The sequence below is a fragment of the Equus asinus genome, chromosome 25 (assembly GCF_041296235.1).
Source record: "Equus asinus isolate D_3611 breed Donkey chromosome 25, EquAss-T2T_v2, whole genome shotgun sequence".
NCBI lineage: Eukaryota > Metazoa > Chordata > Mammalia > Perissodactyla > Equidae > Equus > Equus asinus.
Genome location: NC_091814.1, coordinates 47716841 through 47732296, shown reverse-complemented (window position 1 = coordinate 47732296; position 15456 = coordinate 47716841). Strand labels below are relative to the sequence as shown.

Genomic DNA, 15456 nt, shown 5'->3' with positions numbered 1-15456 from the left:
GCATTTCTAGTCAGAAAAGCTCAGTATATAGGAAAGTTTCTATTATTGTCTAGATTTCATATATAAGATACATATGTGAGATATAGGTGTGGTTGCAAAGGTGAGAAATAACTTTGAGCTATATATTTTATGATCATGCTCCATTATAAGGAAGGTGGCATATCAGTTAATGAAAGTTATTTTCAGTTATTGATGCCAAAATTAATAGCAAAGATGATTTATTTTCCTTTTGAAAAGGAAGAAGTATAAATTACATCGCTGGTGGTAACATCAGCCACTGTAGTGGACTAAAACTGTTTTCATCTGAATGCTTAAAAAATGCATGCAGAATTAAAACTTCAGAAGTTTATCATATTTTGTCAGGTGTTAACCCATTGCTTATTATCTTCTCTATGGGAAATATGCTTTTTTTTTCCCATGACAGTTATAGGGCAATTTGGAGTCTCTTACCTCTGTTGTAGTCTTTTGTGCCCAAATAGAGATGTCTTTTGGAATTAACCTTGTTGGGGTGGGGAGTTTCTTAGCTTTCTAGAGAAATGGATCATAAAGTTTTCCCACCAGCATGAAACCCTAAACTAAATCCAAAGACACTCTTTCCCACAATGGACTTTTTCTTAGCTTTCTGAAAAAATCTGAGATCTTAATTATTTAAGTTTTAAAATATGAATCCACTTCTCAGGATAGATGAAACAGGAAGCTTTTCTTATTCTTTCTAGTTGATCCCCAAGAAACTACCTTTCTGAGGAGAACAAACAGTCCACAAAAGCTTTTCTTTCCTTGGCAATTGATTTTTTTTCTTTTTACAAATTTAATTTTTCATAGTACAAGGTAATCAAAAATCCATTTTATCTAGAAGTGCCTTGTGTCTGCAAAAAGTTGTTTGAGAGCACCGGAGGAAGCTAATTAGTGACCTTTTTTCACCTCCTTTCTAGCTTATCCCCCTCCCTTCCCCACCAAAGCTGAGGTGTGTCACTACTGCACTGAAGCTGATGAAGAGACTTGAACACTCTCTGGGATGCTCAGCTGTGACAGAAGCACTGCTACTGTCTACTGAAGCTGATTCTGCGACACTCATGTACAGAGTTTAACAGATGCTGGGCAGAGCACCTGCTTGCTGTAGCCAAGGCTGCAGGTTTCCTTAATTCCAAGCCATGAATGAATCCAGGTGGATTGAATGGAAGATCCTGAACGTGAGCAGTGGCATTGTGAATGCATCCGAACGTCACTCCTGCCCACTTGGATTTGGCCACTACAGTGCGGTGGATGTCTGCATCTTTGAGACAGTTGTTATTGTCTTACTGACATTTCTAATCATTGCTGGCAATTTAACGGTCATCTTTGTCTTTCACTGTGCTCCACTCTTACACCATTATACTACCAGCTATTTCATTCAGACAATGGCATATGCTGATCTTTTCGTTGGAGTTAGCTGCTTGGTTCCTACTCTCTCACTTCTCCACTACTCCACAGGTATCCACGAGTCATTGGCTTGCCAGGTTTTTGGATATATCATCTCAGTTCTGAAAAGTGTTTCTATGGCATGTCTTGCTTGCATTAGTGTGGATCGCTATCTTGCAATAACGAAGCCTCTTTCCTACAATCAACTGGTCACCCCTTGTCGCCTGAGAATTTGCATTATTTTAATCTGGATCTACTCTTGCCTAATTTTCTTGCCTTCCTTTTTTGGATGGGGGAAACCTGGTTACCACGGTGACATTTTTGAATGGTGTGCCACCTCTTGGCTCACCAGTGCCTATTTTACTGGCTTTATTGTTTGTTTACTATATGCTCCTGCTGCCTTTGTCATCTGCTTCACTTACTTCCACATTTTCAAAATTTGCCGGCAGCACACCAAAGAAATAAATGATCGGAGGGCCCGATTCCCTAGCCATGAGGTGGATGCTTCTGGAGAGACTGGGCACAGCCCTGACCGTCGCTACGCCATGGTTTTGTTTCGGATAACCAGTGTGTTTTACATGCTGTGGCTCCCCTATATCATTTACTTTCTTCTTGAAAGCTCCCGGGTCTTGGACAATCCAACACTATCATTCCTGACAACCTGGCTTGCTATAAGTAATAGTTTTTGTAACTGTGTAATATACAGCCTTTCCAACAGTGTTTTCCAGCTAGGCCTCCGAAGACTGTCCAAGACAATGTGCACATCTTGTGTGTGTGTGAAGGATCAGGAAGCACGAGACCCCAAACCTAGGAAACGGGCGAATTCCTGCTCCATTTGAAGAGAACTACACAGTAAATCAAATGTAATCTGACAGTGGTTTTGGATTGTACTCTTGTTTCATTTGGAAATTTGCCACTAGAGAAATATTTACTTGAATAGTTTACTATGAGATGAAGGGACTAAAGGTTTCTTTTTTTTTTTTTTCCTTTTTACATGTAAAAAAAGCTTAAGAAAAGGATGTATGGAGGGCAATCTCATGAGATAATTATAGTGTGTGAGTATAAATGTGCACTAATAGGAAAAATTAAGCACTGAGAATGAAAAAAGTATCTGAGATCTTCCACAGGACCTGGGCAAAGCCCCTCGGCGTCTCTGTCTTGTCTGACTGAACTCTCTCCTCTATCCCTGGCTCTCATTCTGTCTGTCTGTCTGTCTCGCTCACTCTCTGTGTCTTGTGTTTGTAGAAATTACTTGCATAAATTGCCCTTCATAGAAAAATGCTACATATTATATATGTGGCAAAGTATAATCTTTTGTGTCAAAGTGTACTTTTAAGCACACTCATCTATGATCTCTAAGTGGTCTCTCCATGGAGGATGCATAGTAAGCGTTGTATTTTGTTACCTGCCACACAACCCTATTTCTTGTGTTTTTATAACATCTGCAGCACAAATTTTCTGCTATGGACAAAAAGAAAGAGTACTTTTGTTTCTTCTGAGAAAAATTATGCTTGCTTCCCCTTCTTCCTAACAGCGTGCTATTTTTTTCTTTCCATTTTTCTTGATCTGTATCCTTTGGTACCTTAATCCAGAAGTGTCTTAGCTAATGAAGAAGAATCTACTAAATAAAGCAATTGTGATGTTAAATAATTTATTCCTTCTAACAAAGCAATCTATAGCCTATTTAAGATACTGTGTTAAGTGTTTTTAATGCTTTGGGAAACATTTTTATCTGGTTTCTTTTAAATTAGTTCGTGTGTCCAAAGTGGTATCTTTTTGCTACAGTGAAGCTTTGTTTTTCTTTTAGAAAATCCACAAATAGTTCTAAGGCATATGCCGAGTACTCACCCAGAAGTAAGATATGTGTCTTAAAGCTACTTGGTGCATCCATTTTTTTTTAGAGTGAAATATTAACTTTTTTGTGTTGGGTCTACAAAGCTTACTGTTATGTCCACTAATCATTTGTGTGATATGCATTTGCACATACCGTATTTTTTACAACAAAGAAAATGTAAATTATATTATGTCATCTGTGCCTAATGTTTTCTTAGCACAATATATAGATCAATGTCGCTTAAGGCATCAACACTGGAAAAAAAACCACAAAAACTTCTTTTAAGAGAAAAATACTTTTCGTGTAGCTGTTATTTAGATAGTTATATTAGACCAAGCTGCATTCTTAGTGCTGCTGAGAATACAATATACTTAATTATGAAATACAGGTAAGAGCTATCAGTATTTTCTTTTGTGATGATCTGTTTTCATATTCAGAGATTAAACCTGTTTTTTAGTGTGCTGTATGGAATTGTGTAATAAATTGTCAGGGGTTTAAATGTAGCAAAATGGCATTTGAGGAATTAGTAGTAAAGCAGGTGTGAGTGATAAAACATCTAAATCTTACTTTTATACCATAAGTTTCGTGCCTGATAGATATTTTAAAATTTATATGAAATTAGTATTTTTCTCCTCAGCACTTTTGATTTCTCTGTTTTATGAAATGCATTTAATGAAATGTGCCTATGACTCTTCAAATTGGAAGCCAACCATGTTTGCACACTGGTGGTTTGACTTCAGAGGTCCTTTAGGTCATCATTTTATTGAGGTTGTTCCAAACCCATGTATATTTTTAAACATGTAAGAAAGGTTTAAAATAAAGAATAAAATAATATTCTATATATCAAAATCAGACTTTGCTTCAGTTTAATGAAAATGCTTGCTTAGAACAAGAGTTTTTTTGGGGGGGGAATCAAAATTTAATTGTTTCACATTTCTGTGGTTTGGGTTGTTTATATTAATTCTTGTCCCTTGTTTGCCAGTGACATCTTGGATAAGTTGAAATACATCTTTCAAAGTTCAGACCAGTTCAAGGAAGACAAAGGAAGCATGATATTGCTAGCTTTTCAATTGTCATAAATAGAAGCTTCAACGTTATATGTATTATTTGAGAATCAGATTTTGATTCCTTTAGTTTGGTGTGTAAACATACTTAGAAAAGACTTGGTAGACCCTCTGTACAGAAAGCCTGAGGCTGTGTTCATTGCATTTTCCTCTTCTGGCTTTTCCTCCTGATAATAACCACAGTTATGTGCCAGGCATTGTATAAAGTTTTGCATATAACATTTAATCTTTATTACAATCCTTGAGTTAGATGTTGTTCTTGTTCCCATCCTAGAGATGACGAACTGAAGGAAAGTGATTTATCCAAGGTCCCTCAGTTAGTCAAGGGCAGAAGTTCTGCACGTTCAGTTGAGCTGGAGCCAAAGACTGTACCCTTAACCACTGTGCTGTACTGCTGCCTCTCCCCAAAGCCTTCAAGTGTTTGGGCCTGTGTCTGCTTTCTTCCCTACAAAATTCCTCTGAGTTTTCTTTTTGCTCACCTAAATCTTTTGCTTTAGTTCTTTCCTTATCTTGCGATATCTTTTTCCTTGATCTTACAGATCTCCTGTTAAAACGGCAATCTGGTAAGCCCAAACTTGCCAGTTCAGTCTGTAATCAAACTGAAACCCTGGGGCATGGCATTTCCTTGACGTTACTTTTGTTCATTTTTGTTAAGTTTTCGTTGAATAACTTTTAGAAATCTCTGTAAATTACTTTTGGGAAGAAATTTTTTTGAAGGAGAAGAGTGGAGAAGGAAAGCTTTATCATAGGCTGAAAGGGGAGCCTCTACTTAGTTCTAGGTTTAGATTCTTCATTTATTGTAATGTTTCATGTACAACTCTAGGGCAGGCCACTTAATTTCCTGTTGACATATTTTAATATGTGTTGTTATAGTAAGATAATACTTATTTTGAAACTATTCTATCTTTTTAAGATTAATGTGTCTTAAGAATAGAAAACATAGCCATTTTTCTCATTATTATATTATATTCTGTGGTAATTATCCAATTTGGTTATAAATGACAGCCAAACCATAATGCTGTAGTCTATTACTACAGGATCTGTTATCTGTGGAGTTGTTTCTAAAGTTACATAGTGTTAGAAGGCTTTATAACCTACTAGTGTGTGAAACCTGGACTGAAATCCTGGCCCTCATAAGCTGTTTGGCCCTACGTAAGATACTGAGTGTTCCAAGTCCTCAGTTTTTTCATCAGTAAAGTCCAGAGACTTGTACTTTCCTGTTAGGCTGGATTCGATGACTAAATGAGGTAATGTAGTGTATGCGCTCAGCGTGGCTCATGGCACATAGAAAGTGTTCAGAATGTGGTAGCTGCTGTTATTATTTTTGTGGCTGTTATTTTTATTGTCATCACAATTTAAAGATCACTAATTCCAATTTAGGAAATTATATTTTATAACAGAATTAATCCGTTGAGGTTTTTTTTTTTTGCCAAAATGCTAAAAGAGCATTTTTTCCTGAATCTGTTTACGCTCAGATTTTGGCTTAAGCTCAGATGTTCTTACATGTAGAAGACTTTCATAATTTTTGAAAGCTCATTTCCTAGGAATAATTATTCATGAAGACATCATTTAAGATTAAAGATATGCAGCAAGCAGAGGTTTGGATAAAACAGGGGTGATTCTGAGATTAACCTACCTCCTTACTTAGTTATGCTTAAACGTAACAAAGTATATAACAAAATAGCAAAGTTTATAAGAAACATGCTCAAACATTTCTCTTTCATCAGATTGGCAATAGTAGGAAAGAATTGTTCAGGAATGTCTTGCCATTTGTCTTTGCAGTTTAGTTTTCCTCATTTACTAAAATGGAGTTTAAGTTATTTTGTCATAAAAATGTTACCCAGAAGAAACAGAGATTAATAAGCAGATTTGCTGTACATACATCATTAATTATATGAGTTTAGAAATAAATGAAGTTGTTACCTTAACGGACTTCCCTTTGTCTCTCCCCACCCTGGAAGCTAATCATTAGATGTGAAAAAGATACAAATATGTGATAAACAGATAAAGAAGATTAAGATGTGGAGAATTTGCTAGTCTGACATGCTGAGCAAAGCATCACTTGTGTTCAGGGAGGACCATCACAGTGTACAGGAGCTGATGTTACTGAGTTGATGCTGTATTCTGATGTGTTGGAACACATCTTTTCCCTGAGCAAAACTTTAAGATTAAGAAGGAGGTAGAAAGTGACATACTCTATAATCAAATGTGTAGACATCGAGGAAAACAAAATGACTAGAAAAGAAAAAAATGGATTGTCTTTTCAGTGTTTCTTACAAATGAAAATTTTATCCAGTGCTAGCTTTGCTCTGTAACTTAAAATATTCATAACTTTGTTTAATAGTAAAAGTGGTTGTCTTTTAAAATATTAAAAGCGATGTGATTAGGTTTTTCATCTTTATTAATGTATTTTAAAAGCTTTTGTACAGTAAGCACTTACTTCTTTTGTAATTGGGAAAAGAAAATTGTTTTATTAAGAAGAATGCTATTTAAAAAATATTTTGACATTTCACAAAACAGTTTTTGTTGATTCTACAAGTCACATTCAGTTTTGTCTCAATACTATTTGCTTTTGAAGACTTCTCTAGTATTTGTTATTTCAGGTAAATTTTTCAGAGAAATTTGATGCCTTTCTACTTAAAATATTAGATGTTCTTCACTTATTTTTGCTTCAACACAATCAGTTCGAAGTGTTATTTGCTGAATCTGAAATGCATCTTAATCACTGTAGGGTTTTTTGACTCACTATTGATGGCACCTTTTAGCATTTTTCACATCTTTAAATAACAGAAAAATGACCCTGCATTAGGGAAATAGGGTCCAGCTGGTGTGTTAACTGCTTCACATATAGGCTAGATTCTGCCTTTAGTCTTCCATTTCCAAAGATCGTATATATAACTTTTTAACGGTAACTTTTAAAATTTTTATGTATGATTCCCCATGAAGCTGAAGAAAATCAGGAGTGTGTTATATCTGATAGACGTTTAACATGACAGGCATATGTAATATCAGTACCTTCACTGTTGTGAATGGGACCAGATTTGTTTTGTTTTGTTTTGGTGAGGAAGATTGTCTTTCCTCCATTTTGTATGTGGGACGCCACCACAGCATGGCTTGATGAGCTGTGTGTAGGTCTGTGCCCGGGATCTGAACCTGTGAACCCTGGCCGCTGAAGTGGAGTGTGTGAACTTAACCACTATGTCACCAGGCTGGCCTCAGATTAGTTTTTGAGATTCTAAATTTCTAAAACTTGTAGGTGATAGATGATCAAGAAACATAATGCATAAGGGTAAAATTTATTGAATGGAAATATTTGCTAAAATTCTAAAACTTCCCAAAATGCTACTTTATGCAAGAGAAATCACATTCATCTTTGACTGTAAAAATTTGACTCTAATTTTATTTTGTGTCTTCTCCTTAAGTAGGTGTAAATAAGGTTGATGCCAGTTCAAAATGCCCAAATATACTTTATAAGTTCAAAGTAATGGCATTATTTTAGTTGTGAGGCCCACAAAAAAAGTCAGGTACAAGTTATATAGCCTGTTCTTTAGAATTCAAAATGTATCTTTGAGTGCAATGCACACTGTAGCAAGAGATGACCAGTGCATTTGTCTGAAGTTATTCCTGACACAAACAAGTGTTCATGTATATACTCTGTGTAAAATACAATTTTAAAACATTTAGTTATGTTCCTAAAAGAGTTTGAAGTTAAAAATAGGTATCATTAGATCATACATTTCACACTAATACCCTCTTTACAGTTATTCCACTTACTCTTTCATGAATTTTATAATTAAAAATACTAAATTGGTAAAATTGATATTATAAATGATAGATTTGCAGAAGATTAAAAGATAATTTGTGAGGAAGCAGATAAAAAATCCTGGAAATCCTCATTTTAATATTTTAATGAGTTAAATTTATATTTGCATTTTTCTTATATTTATTATTTTGGCAAGGAAAATGTGATTCAAAATTCGATTTTTAGAATTGCTTGAAGTTTTCAGTTTCAAATAGAGCATAGTATTTTGTGTGTAAGAAAACAACTTGTGTGTAATGTATATCTAGGTTTTTGTGAAATGTTCTTCTTGCCACAATTTAGACTTTAAAATGTAATTTGGATTGAAATGAAAAATTGCAAATAGATGTACATTCCATTTTTTGCTCTCTTCAAATAGATTTTGAGGAAAAACTTGACATCCTAAGAATTAGTTTTTTCTACTTTCACTGCCCCAAGGCAATTTTTTTAAACTTGTACATGTCCAAGATCTTAAAACATTACTAGATTTCTAGGTATATTTATTTGGAAATCAATCTGGAAACATACATTGTAAAGATTTATATTTAGAATGTAATGTTACTAAGTGGGTCTTGTGATGACTTCTCTTAGTTCAATCATCAGCTTCACATATCTGCCTTATTTTCTCTGTTTCTAAATGTGATTTAACACTTACAATTGAACAAACTATTAAAATTTATTACAGGACTATATCTTGATTTACTTTTACAGATTTTGAAGTCCAGGGCATCCAGTGGTAGCATGGGGGAAAAATGAAAGTGTGTGTGTGTGTGTGTGTGTGTGTGTGTGTGTGTATGCACATGATTTGTTTTAGTGCTTTTACTATGTTACAAATTTAGGGGGGAAATCCCTGCTTTCTCAGATTCTAGTTATTGTAGGGTTGTTAATTACTTTTGCCATAGCTGAAGGTATACATTTTATTGAAAACATTAGGATATGAAGTAACATTCTTGAGTGAGATTACCTATGATGCCCCAGTTTTGGAGTGTTAATGTGGGATATATTCAAATGATTCATTGTACCATGAGAAAAATGGAGACAAGTACTTATCTCTCCTGTCAAGTATGAGTTAAGAAATTCTTAGAAAACCCTGTAAGTTAAAATTTGAAAAAGCTTAAAATGCTTTTGAACATGTATAATGCCCTTGACAGTATGAATTAGATGTTCTCTAAATGCTTCTGTGAGTAAGCACTATCTCATTTTACACATAGAAATCTGAGATAAGATTTTTATTTTTTATTTATTTTTATTTTTTTATTTTTGAGGAAGATCAGCCCTGAGCTAACTACTTACCAATCTTCCTCTTTTTGTTGAGGGAGACTGGCCCTGAGCTAACATTCCCTGCCCATCTTCCTCTATTTTATACATGGGACGCCTACCACAGCATGGCTTTTGCCAAGTGGTGCCATGTCTGCACCCAGGATCCGAACCGGTGAACCCCAGGCCGCCAAGAAGCAGAACATGCGAACTTAACCGCTGCGCCACTGGGCTGACCCCTGAGATAATAAGATTTTTAAATGACCCTAACAAGATCATATAGCTAGACAGAGCTACTACTGACCATATGTCTTGTCTAACAATGGTTTTGCCTGTGATAAGGTTCTTGAATAATGTATTTATGGATGGCTGGTGGTAGTGACATGACCCTTCTTCCTTGAGTAGAAAACAAAGAGTGACTTAGTTGATATAGGAAGAATTCCATGTGAAATTTTATCTTTTAATTTATGAAGTAGAAAAGATTACCTTAAAATGAACTGTATGTTAAAAATGAAATTTTGAGATTGTGGGAAATTTTAATGAAATGCATTATTAGCACTGCTCATTGTTTTGATATTTCTTTGAACTATTTCTTGTTTGTAGAGGGCGATGAAAATATACCTCTCCTTTTAAAAACATGGCAGTCATCTGCTGAATGTGTTGAGATATACAGACTGAATTGGGCAGTATTAGCTGTGTATATAAAACACTATAACCTTAAGGGTGAAAAATTGTCAAAGTTACACTGTATTCATATAACTACTTTTGAGAAGTAAGCATGTCATAGCCATGCACTTTATGTTCTAAATGTTCTTTGTGATGGATTTGTGATGTTGTTGAAGTCATCATAGAATGGGTTTTTCTGAAGCACTTCGATGGAAAAGGTCTTGACGTTGCTGGTTACAGTGCTTTATATATGTATTGTGTATAGTCTATAAAATAATACTCAGGGAATCAGAGAGGTCAGTCTGAATTACTGATGTATTAAATAAAGCTCTTTTAATATATAATTTAGTTTTATTTCAATGAAATAATATGGTTACAGAAAAATTCAAGGAACTCAAAATTAGGCTAACTCAGGATTGCCTTATAAATGTCTTTAGATGAAACATTTCCTTAGTTTGTAGTATATGCATCAATTGAATATAAATAAATTCCACTAAGTTACTTGAAAAGTTTATTCTCTTAAATTTTTAAATTTTCCGTGACTATTTATGACTACTTAATTGTGATATTCATTAAAAGTGTTTGTAAGATGAATCATTGCAAAATCCAAATTATTGAAATCTGAATTAACCAGATATGTGTCTGCATTCCATATCAACAAATTAGACAGTAAATATTTGTTGATTGTGTTTTATGTGCGGGGCATAAATTGTGGTTCTGTGTTACTCCTGGACCCTTTTAAGTCCAAAGAATAATGTATACAATTGTGGGAAGCAAACAAGGGGCAGATTAATTTCCAGAATTTGAGGAGAGATTGCAGAAAAGTCCTAGGAACAATGCAGTAGATTGTAAAATTAGGGGAATTGGTGCATTTAAAAAGATGAATTGACCTAAATATTTAGCCATGTGTTTGGATGCTGTAGTCTCAGAGGATACCTTGGGACATTTGACAAGTTATTAAAATGAGAGGAAAGGAAATATTCAGTGTTCAACATAGAACAAAAGCGTTGTGGGGAGAAATACACAACAACTTTGGGATGTGGTATATTAAAAAGAAAATATTCTTTTATGTGGATTAAATATGATTAGACTAAAATTAGGTATAAAGTATAAGCTTTCAGACTAGAACAAGAATATTAACATGGGTAGAAAGAGCTTGAGGGACTGTACATGGACACATCCTACCAACTCAGGTGTCATTCTCGGCCACTACTTCTTAGAGTTGTTTCCCTAATGTTTGTCACCTGACTATAGATGACTCTCACTTGATGAAGGCTATTTACGCGACAGGCAGGTTTTAACTTGTGTGTCTGTCAGTCAAGCTAATCGCTCATATGATATGGACCTGATAATTTTTGGTAAGCAGAATCGTGTCTTCATTTGTTCTTTAAGTATTTATCAGGTTGTTATTGTGTGTCAAGGGACTATACTAAATTCTATTCCAGATAATGAGATTAATAAGTAAAACAGATTTTCAATTCTCCAAGAGCATATAGACTAATAGGGGATATATTGACTACATATAGATAACTATGGTATAAGATAGCTGACAAATTAAAGTCCACCTCCTTTTATTGTAAATAAAGTTTTATTGAAACAAAGCTGCACCCATTCATTTATATGTTGCCTTATAGTTACTTTCATAGTACAATGGCAAAGTTAAGTAGTTGTGACAGAGATTTTATGTCCTGCAAAACCTAAAATATTTAATATCTGACCCTTTCAGAAACCAATTTCTTGATCCTCGGTATAAGACATTATAAATACCTTTTGTATGCTGCTCACAATAATAGAATGTTGTACTTTTATAATTGCTAATGATCTCATCAGAGGGAGTGATTGCTAATTTCAACCTGTTTCATCCAGGCATCAGGAAAACTTCTGGCATATGGGTAGAACCCTAGATATTGAATTCCTCCTCTATGATTCCAGTGGTTTGTCAACTGAATACCTCACTTGAAATGAAGCACAGACCTCTTCTTTCTAATTAATTAATTCTTATCTTTTATAATGAATCTACATACTTGTTATATTTATATCTTTTCCTATTTGGCTAAAGTTCTTTGTGTATAAAACTTACTTTCTAGTCTTTTTGTTCAACTGTATGTAGTATGTAATCATTCATTATTTTACCTTTAAGTGTGGAGTCAATAATACTTAACATTGGATGTAATCTTCAAACATCAAAAGCATTTTTAAATTTCCTTCAACAGATGATAATCTTATAGTCTGAAAGACTATATTTACTTATAAATTACTAAATTTACTTATAAATAAGCAGACCTCTTTTGTAGTACTCTAATAATCAGTAAAACAAAAAACTAAAGAACAGAAAATATAGCTGTATAGGAGCCAAACTTGGATGCAACTCTAAAATGTGTATGACTTAAGAAAATTTATAATTCTGCATTGATGTATAACATTATTAGTAGGCTCTTGGTAATTTATAAGTTAGAAAATAAATGGATATAGTTGCGCTCATGGCTAAGATTTATTACAGCCAAAGGAATTCTTTTTTTTGAAGAGGGAAAAATGCATTGTTGATACAATGGACGTGGCGTGAATTTTAACATAGTTAAAAGGAAATTCTCTTAAAGTCAGTTAATAAAACTCTGTTAAAATACATTTATTGAAGTTTGGGAGTGGGGGAACACCAAAACTATAGAGAAGGCTAAAAAAATCATGGAATTTTTATGGTTTTTGATGTTGTGAGCTAATTGTGTTTTAAACTAATCTATCAGAAAGTTTTGGTTTTCCTCAAGTTTAGTCAAATGGGCGAGAAAATCCATAAATGATCTTGACGTTTATATTGAAGACACACTTCATTTGGTTCATTAGAATAAAAGCAAACACATATATGTTTTCTCTGCATGAGGAAGCTTCCAGGTCACTTGGGTAGGAGAGCCATCATTTGAAACCCTATAGTCTGACTGAATGCCTTAATAATTTGTTTATCATGTAGTTTCTTTAAACAAATGAATAGAATAATTTCATTTAAAGCTGAATATTAAAAAATACTAAATTCTCAAGTTTCCTTTTTGTTTTTTGTTTTTTTTTTTTTGGTGAGGAAGATTCACCCTGAGCTAACATCCGTTGCCAATCCTCTTCTTTTTTTGGCTTGAGGAAGATTAGCCCTGAGCTAACATCTGTGCCAGTCTTCCTCTACTTTGTATGTGGGATGCCTCCACAGTATGGCTGATGAATGGGGTAGGTTTGCACCCAGGATCCAAACCTGTGAACCCAGGCCACCGAAGTAGAGTGTGCAGAACTTTGACCAATTGGCCAGGGCCTGGCCCCCTGTTAATTTGATTTTAGATGAAAGATGTCAGAGAATCGTTAGATATTCCTGCAAGCACAGTCAATGGACTGGAGGGTCTTAAAAGAAGACCTCAAGAATTTCTCATAGAGATAATTTGAGTGTTAAGATATTGTCTCTACTCTTCATATATCCACTAACTTGCCCTTCCATAATTAGCATCTTTTAATTTCAGACAACTCTGTAAAAGGATGAGTTATAGCTAATCACTGTAAATTTATCTAGAAATTCTGCCTGTCCTAATTATCATCCCTTTTACATAACTAATTTCCCCCTTTTCACCCTCAATCAAGATTTATTTTAGTTGTTTCATTTTTAATTTTTAAAGAAATATTACTCCTTAAGGAAATATAGGGAATATTTTAACCCATAAAAAAGAATAAAACACCTATAATTCCATTAACCCATATATAATTATATATAACAACTCTTCATTTTGTTTTTTGTTTTTTCTTGTATATTTCCACTATGGACTAGGACTTTTTCTATGTAAGGGATTTTTAAATGAAGTTATTTGTATCTTAAGCATTTTTCCATGTTATTGCATACTTTAAATGAATATCTTTATGAATAAAACTTTGTTTCTATTGAGTATTATTTTCTTACAGTTTTCAAGAAAGAGCAATACTGAGTCAAACTGTAGGAAGCTATTTTAAGATTATTTATATATGTATTGTCTGTTGCTTTCCAAAAGGAGTGAGCCAGTTTATCTTCACACTAATGACTATCAGACTATGTTGTTTCACCACAAACTTGCCAGCAGCAATTATACGTTAACAAGTAAATTAAGGGAATTGGTTTTCACTTTATGCCCTCCCAGCTCCTAGAACAGTTTGCTTTGTTAATGTGGTTCTTTGTGGCACTTTTCTTCCTTGTACTAAAAAAAAAAACAAACAAAAAAAGGATGGGTTTGCTTAGCCTCATTTAAACCAAGGTACCCAAATTTTTATTTCAAAAGTCTTTCAGCTCAGATTATCTTCTCACTTTTATTAGCCCACCATTTACTCTGTGCTGCTGCTTTAAGACATGTATTATTTAAGAACATTGAATTCTGTCAACACTCTTCTCCCATTATTGATGCTATCTTCAGAATTACCTCTTTCATTGTATCTTGTGTGTGCCACGTAGCCACCTATATACTGCAGTATGAGAAAAGACTTGAAACATTTTTCCATTGTATTCTTCTGTCTTTGTTACAGTAGTGGTATCCCTATTGGCCTCTCATGGTAGGGAAAGATCTTTTCCTAATATTTTTGAGGCCTGTGTCCTTGGAGTGTATGTGGACATCAGGACTTCAGCTTGTAAAGGACGGAGGACCCTAGGCCTGATTTTGATACTTAGGATTTCCCTAACCTACAGAACCATGGGTATAGTTCCTGCAGTGGTACCTGGAGCTGTGGTAAGCAGGCGAGGGGCTTTACCACTTCAGAGAAGTCACGCCTGGTGTGAATGTCTGAGGAGCAGGGGATGCTTATAAGTCTGCACCTTTTCTCCTCATTGTATCTTTTACATCTCTCTCATTCCTCAGAGTGCTTTGTATATAGTTGCTACTCAATTATTTGTCAAGCTGAGTGTAAAGCACTCTCTATATAGTAAGTCATTTATTTGTTGAGTTGAATTGAGTTTAATTGTTTACATTAACTGTAATTTGGGGTCTTCCCCCCTCGCCCCTGACTCAGTTGAGGGTGTGGTTGGACTGAAGATTATGTCAAAATCCTTTTCCCCTCTGTTTTTCTAGTAGAGTGTAAATGGGGAAGCTATGGAAAAGAGTATATTAGAAGAGTTGAAAAATTACTTGAGCTAGATATCATTAAATATAGCTGTCCACTCTAATTGAATTCTTTCTTCCAAAATCCACAACCAGTGGACTTTGTAGGCTTTGAATATGTGTTTTAAAGGAAGGTGAATGCACATTGGGGTAGCTTTGGATTTGGGATAATTTTTATTTATATTCAGCTGAAATGAATGTCTTTCTGACTTCTTCCCACTGTGATTATATAGAAAAAAAATTAAAATTTCTAATTTACCCAAGAACCTTCTGCATATGTTAGTAGAACCGTTGTTTCTATCTCCAGTCTTCTCTTAGTCTTGAACCATTCCTAGTAAGGTATGGTTTTGAGGC

At 34.4% G+C, this 15456-nt stretch overlaps 2 protein-coding genes across 8 annotated transcripts in view; both read left to right on the top strand.

The window, feature by feature from the left end:
- RABGAP1L (RAB GTPase activating protein 1 like) overlaps positions 1 to 15456 on the top strand; it is a 668256-nt gene that overhangs the window by 219467 nt on the left and 433333 nt on the right. The window lies entirely within an intron of this gene.
- GPR52 (G protein-coupled receptor 52) lies at positions 1015 to 4071 on the top strand. Its single transcript, XM_014852900.3, has one exon. The coding sequence runs from the start codon at positions 1152 to 1154 to the stop codon at positions 2235 to 2237; it is 1086 nt and encodes a 361-aa protein (XP_014708386.1). The 5' UTR covers positions 1015 to 1151; the 3' UTR covers positions 2238 to 4071.